General features: G+C 29.8%; 1 protein-coding gene across 2 annotated transcripts in view; it reads right to left on the bottom strand.

The window, feature by feature from the left end:
- The window catches only part of LOC107446710 (neuroglobin), a 51094-nt gene continuing 44040 nt past the window's right edge, over nucleotides 1-7054 (bottom strand). For both annotated transcript variants that reach the window (XM_016061427.4, XM_043048109.3), the window contains exons 3-4: nucleotides 3774-4005; nucleotides 1-777 (exon numbers count right to left, since the gene is read on the bottom strand). In XM_016061427.4, coding sequence (XP_015916913.1) covers nucleotides 505-777; nucleotides 3774-4005 — 505 coding nt within the window. In that variant the 3' untranslated portion in view covers nucleotides 1-504. The remainder of the gene's footprint in view (nucleotides 778-3773; nucleotides 4006-7054) is intronic.

Below are 7054 nucleotides of genomic sequence, written 5' to 3'. Positions count from 1 at the left end.
TTTATTCTTTTTCTGGGGGATTGTAAACCATGAAATTTCTTTTAAAGCAAAATGTAGTTTCATATAATTAATCATAAAACGATGTTAAAAAAATTGGTTTCTAATTAAGGCAAAATAATTTCTTTCGCCAAAACTGTTCACTATTTTGGCACATAAAGTTTTAAGCTGTTTATCCTACATTCGAAAAGATATCAAAACTTCAACGATGAATTCGTGAAGAATTGGCAAATTCAAAGTGTTGGAATTTTCCAATTCTATCTTAATATTCCAAAAATATTCATCAACAACCACATCAGTGTGATTTTTCCGCAGTAAGTAAAATAATATGATCTCTTTTTCTATAATTTTCTAGATCAATATTGTATGAAAAGCTCTAGAGTTTCAGTTTTTTTTAACGATCGGAAGTCAATCGGTGTAATCATTAACTGAAATCCAACACTTATTTAAAAACACGGCATTTCTTTTGCTCTCTAAAAGGAGTGATCTTAATCCTCCGTCCAAAGTTTATGATAATCCATCCGTTTTTTTCTGTATTTCGGTTTTGTTCTCAGGTCTAGTGCTTGTGTCGTCATCATGAGGAGATGGTGATGGTTCAGGAGATGCTTTTGGTGGTCGAACTTTGTCACTTGGCTCAGGTTTTTTTGAATGTAGATCGAATCCTTTCACAACAGTATCTAGAATATAGCGAATTGTGATTTTGTAGATGTTTTCCATATTGTCTGTATATCGATCTCCTAAAGTTTCTTGGACAGCTGCCAGGAATGGTCGCTCAATTCTCTGTAAACAAGTCAAACAGGTTATCATTATAAAAATAGTTAATTTATTAGCATTTTGTCTTAAAAAATGTTAGAGAAGCATCTCTTTAAGTAATAAAATTACTGGGAGTTAAAATTACTAACGATTTAAAATACAGTACAGAACCCGTTATCCGGAAATCAGAAAACCGGAAAACCAAAAAACCGGAACGAAATTAGATAAATAATCCCGCCATTTTAAAAAAAAAATTTTTTTTTTCCTCATAAGATTTTAGGATTTTTCGTTCTTTTTTGAAAGATGTTTACCTTACCATCATTTTGGAAATAATCATTAGTGTATTACTCCATCGTTTTTTCTTCTTTTTAAGATTATTTCCAAAAAAAAATTTTTTTTTAGTTGGGTTTAACATTAAAAAAACGGCTTTTTGTAGCGATTCAGAAAACCGGAAAAATCAGTTATCCGGAATAGCGATGGTCCCGATCGTTCCGGATAATCGGTTCCCTACTGTATAAGTTGAGAAACGGAGGGTTCTGCTTAGGAAACTACAAACTTATTCTCACAAAATATGCAAAATTAGTTACATAGGTAATCAACAAACGGGGTTGCTGTACAGAAAAACTGTAAAATTTTTATTTTCTGCTGCGTGTCAGCAATGCTGAAGTTAAGGGGATAGTGTAATAGTATTAGTGTAATTTTTCCCATGATTAATTCCTAAGAACGCACGTTTAAAATTTTTTCTGTGCTTTTGATTTTATTTTCAAATTTTATACTATCGTTTAATCTTTATGATTAAAGAACTTTAAAATTTTGTGTTTATGGATATCGTGGAAATAACCATCTAAAAATGTTTAAATTTACTCTATTTACTAATACTATTAATAGTTTCTAGAAATGTGTAAACCAGTGTTTTCAGAAGCCATGTTTGCTATTTAATATAATTGATATGGTGGAGAAAGTTTACAAATCTTCAATAAAAATTTTTTTTAAGAAATCAAAAAATTTATTACTGAAAAAAATAACATCTGTGTCACTGTACTGGTGTGGGACCCCTTAGAGTACTAGAATTATAAAACGCATTTGTTTCTCCCATGTTTCATACAATTTCAGTGCTGTAATTAAGGGTATCGGCAGAATGATAGTTAAATTGAAACATGATGTTGAATTAGGACAAACTATACGAACTGTACAACACATAAGAGCGGATTTCAATCCATTTTAATAATTCCATTTTTTCCGTTTTCAATTTAAAATAATTTGTACGTTTGGTAAAAATATCCAAATATTAAGAGATATTTTTTTATTTGTTGAAAATTATCTTATTAAAATGTTCCATGGAGGAAATAAATTTTCGCACGAAGAGGATTATAAAAGGCCATTGTTTTCACTCGTCTTTCTGTTGTTTTTTCCTTTAACTTTTGGTTTATGAAAGCATGTTTTTAAAGGGCTATGTTTCAAAAAATTAATGCACTCATTAGCTTGTTATGCCAGGTTATAACTTTGTATGTCTTGAAATTGATCTCCATTGCCTGATTGCAGGAAAAGAAAAATATTATAATGAAATTTTCGATTAAGAGTTGAAAGAAGAAAGCAACACTTTTTCCCCTCAAAAATTGAAAGTAAAGTATCGATTTTTACAATATTTCTTTACTTTTGAAGTCCATACTTTAATTTTGTTGAATAACTAAATAAACGATCCATAATTAATATATTACGATCCAAAATTAATATATTACGATCCAAAATTGAATTGAAAACTTTTATTCGGTACTCCTTACTGTTTTAGTTTAAGCTTTTACTAGTACTACACAAAATTAGACAAATTCATCTACAATGATTGTGATGTTTAAAATAATTAAATTTTATTTTTAGTCGATTTTATTCATTTTTTGGCGGTCTTCTTATAAACTTCTGTAACATTTCTATAGCGGTTGTAACCTTGGAGAAGAGGTGGGACTCATCATAAGGCTTGAGTTTGCATAACAACTCATGCATGGATTTGTAATCGTAGGCCACTAGCTTGCTGGTACTTTTATTTATCTGTATTATATTAGTTTTTTGATTGTTGAATGTTTTTTTTAAAAATTTTTTGTTGTCGAAAATTGCTCAGATTTGGCTGTTTTATCGCGGTTTGCTGATTTAGCTGATAATTTACAGAATTCGGTAATTTAATTGCAAAATCAGTACGATAAACAGATATTTCTGAGCCTATCTGAACGTAATTTACTACAATACTAAGATAAAAAATAAAATTGGATGAATAAAACTACCAGCTCAAATGCGCGAATAGCGCCAGACCATAAAAAGGGAAGGCATGCGATGAAATTTCCGATAAATATTTTTTAAAAAACATTTTATTTATTAATATCTCGAACTTGAAGGGAGAGGAGAAAAAATTCGAATTATCGAAAATCGCATGTTATCGATGGTAGAATAAAGAAAAATGCTCTTTACATACCTTATTTACTATTCCGTATTTATTCTAAAAACACTTTTTACACTTAAAAAGATTCAATTGTTGTTTGCTTTAGAGATGTGTTAGGAAAGTTTGTCTATAACACTTTCTAAGTGGACTATAGCTTTAAATGTTTCCTCTGACATATTCAGCTGTCTCCCAATAAATCTCCTTACAGTGTCCACTGCAGAAAGTGTTTGTTTGAGAACTAATTATGATTATGAGAATTGGCTTTCTATTCTTAAATTTTTTTTTTGAATATTTTTTTTAATTTTCAGGAAACAAATCTACACTATTTATGGAAAATAAAATTCAAGTTATCGAGGGATTGGAAAAAAAAATTCGAGAAATCAAGGATTTTTTAACATTGAGTGTATAGGAAATTTGAAGGGAATTTTTTTTCTCTTCGAGATATCGAAAAATTCGTGAAATCGAGGTTCGAGTTAGCGAGGTTCGACTGTATATATATATATATATATATATATATATATATATATATATATTAGATTTTGAGATACAATTTTCTTATATCTGACATGCCAAATATTTAAAGAAAGAAATTTACCCAAAAATAATCTCTTTGGAATCCAGGTATTTTAGTATGTAGTTTACCCACTGCATGCAAGTAGTCCATAAAATAATCGACATTGTGCAGTTTCTTGATACTTTCATCTAAAGTATTCATAACGATAGATGCGTGCTGTGCCAGTTCCATACTGTCACGATGCAATTCGGTTATTCTTTTCTTTTGGAACTTTTCGAACAAATGGAGTATGTCTTCATTCTCTTCGAACAGTCTGAAAAATAGAAGTAGTTTATAATATAGTTGTATAATTTTTGTTGTTGGCTACAAAATTAATTATCGTTGCAAAATTTCAGTTGTTCATTTAAAAATTAAACGTATTCCTTGGGCCCGGCCGAGCAGTATCTCCCATTAAATGCTGTGCAAAGCGTGGAGGTAGCGGGTTCGAAACCCGCTGTAACCCTGGATGTATCTTTGTGCTGTTCTGCTCTGTATTGTGCTATCTGTCCTTGAATTTGTCAAAGGTTTATAAGACTAAATTGAGCACACAAACCCACAAATGCATGTAAATTCAATAAACTTATTCCATCTCTAAGGCGATACGAATTCTAGGTGTTCTCTAAACACCGTATACGTCAAGTGCTTTAATAATTCTTGTCGAAAATGAATTACAAGCCTACAAACGATTATTTAGTTCTGGTTATTATTATTACCCACTTGTCATATTAGTATACATGTAGATTTGTGGAGTAACAAAATTAATGATTACTAGTTGATAAATGGGAAATATCGTACACGTATACCTGTACAAGTAATAATATAGAATTACAGCAACTAATTACGATCCCATTTAATAAAAGGAAAAACAATCTGAATGATTCTAAATTTACCACTCTTGCCCACGCTGACTCATCAAAATGTCTTAATGTTTTTTCAAAGAAATATTCGGAACATTATCGTTCTTCAATTTTATTTATTTTTGCCCATAAAACCAAAAATATTTCTCAGCATTAAGACAAGATTTATGTTTAAAGTCATAACAAGGAGTGAATGTGCCTTGTGTATTTATTTATAACCTCAGGACTTATTCCCTTCTTTTAAAAAACACATTTTTCTAGAACACTATTTGAATGGCATTGGAAAAACGCTCTTCCGCAGTCAATACTTAATGATAGTACTTAAGATTGATATAAGTGTTCCGCTTCCAGAAATCTGAGAGGAATTATTTTTGTTAATGTATGTAAAAGGTGGCTTTGTTTACTGGAAATTTTTATCAGTCTAAAGATTGTCTAATAAAATATACAGTAGGAAGAATTGGATTGGGGCCGGTTAATTTAATTTATCTATTAAAACGGTTGTTCGGTAGTTAAAGAATATTTAATGGTTAAGTAGATGAAAGTGAAAAAGCTGTTTAAAATTTTATTTTTAGAATTTTTTTCGCCTGAAGAGAAAATTTTAACTGCCGAGATTTAAAAAAAAGGGAATAAATAATGTATTAGAAATTTTGGAAGCTGCGTTTTGTAAGTAGCCTAAAAAGGAGAAATTTTTTAAAATTTTTGTCATACTTAGGCTGAAAAACGTAATGTGCATCACTTTGGAAAGGCACGGGAGATTTTTCAGGGGTGACTGAAGTTTTAGGTCTGACCAGAAATCAGTTTACTTGATAAATGTGGTCTCAATTTTTTTTTTTAAATTTTATTGTTTACTTCTTTTCGGATGTGCTACTAGTTGGTTTATGCCAAAATATGGTCGAAATTTCAACTGGACGGTAAAATTTGCTTGTAGCATTTCGGATTCAATGACAACTTGCATCTCGCCTCCAGTTTAAATTTTCACTTGTATTATCATCAATTACAGAAATAAAGAGAAAATTTGAGCACTCTAGTTAGCCAGAAAGTAATTTAAATCTTGATTGGTGAGAAAAATATTTTGCTTTCAATGGTTAAAAAGTATTTGAAATGTGCATTGACATCAAACATGGAGCTCTATTACAGATTTGAAAGCATTAATTAGTCGGAATTTGATCAAAATTTTGATTTAAAAATTCCATTCTCATTGACACGAAAGCTAGTTTACTAAAATATAAAAATATTTAAAAATTTTGTTTTATTTGCTCTGTAGATACCTTCAACACAAGAGTTAAGTTTAACTTTTGAAAACGTGATCTGACAAAGCTTGTGTGTGTGTTTTATGAGCCAATTTTATCAGTGCTCTAAGGACAAAATATTAAATTTTTAATTATTATTATTGTTTAATACGAAATGTAAATGTCATAGACATCAAATAAAAAAATAAGCCTGGTACAAAAAAACAAAAGTACATTACAGTTACAATAACAAATAATAAATCTAAGTTAAATAAAAGAAGTAGAAGAGAGAGACTTATATTTCTACTAATTTGATGTGCGATAAGGCTCTGCGTATAATTAACTTATCGTTAATTAACATTCTAACTTATGTAGAGAAATTTTCCAACTTTAACGCGTCATTTTGCTGACAAAGATTAGCTGGCGCTGACGTAATAGGTCACATGTGCGGGTATGAGAGGTCTTCTTGAAATGCAAGTACCCAATTCTCAAGATTAAAAATTCATTTTGAAAATTACATATTTATAAGGGCTTAGGATTATAAAAATATAATAAATTCCAAACTGAGAAAACTTTTAAAAAATATTTAATTTTTGTTTTAAAATAAAGACTTATTTCTACTTGTTTGAATAGCACTAAACAGTATAAAATAAAATAATTATACGATTTTTTGACCACGGAACTAAAAAATTGCAATAAAATTTAAATTAAAATTTTGAGAGGGGAAAAAAAGGCGGTATTCATGTTCTATTTCAGTTTTTTTTTTTTAACTAAAAAGATTTTATTTTTTACAAAAGAGACTTCACGTACTCTTAATTCAAAAGCTTTTCTATCAAATGCTGCGAAATTTTAGCAAAACTTTTCATGAATACAGTGCCGCTTGTTCAATGATGGGGAAAGTAAATTATTTAATAGATAGAAATTCCGAATATACTTAGATCTATTCTCTGATCAAAATGTAATTACACACAAAACAAAGAAATAATAACATTTACGTTGAGAAGTTTGAGTGCTCTTTTTTGTTTTGTTTCCCCCCCCCCCCGTATTTTAGGCAAGTACGAGGCTCTCGATACCGAATGATGCTTCTTTCTTCGCAGCGAATGTTACTTATAGCGTCATTTATACTGAATAGAAAAGTATTTTTAATCTTTTTGGTACAAAATAAGTTTCAAAGAGTAGCAGAGAATAAGCCTTATTATACATCCCACATATAACCGAGTTTGTTAGATGTTAAACT

This window comes from Parasteatoda tepidariorum, chromosome 7 (genome assembly GCF_982258835.1).
Source record: "Parasteatoda tepidariorum strain Cologne lab strain chromosome 7, Ptep-v5.0, whole genome shotgun sequence".
Classification (NCBI taxonomy): domain Eukaryota; kingdom Metazoa; phylum Arthropoda; class Arachnida; order Araneae; family Theridiidae; genus Parasteatoda; species Parasteatoda tepidariorum.
This window is presented reverse-complemented; position numbering and strand designations above follow the sequence as displayed.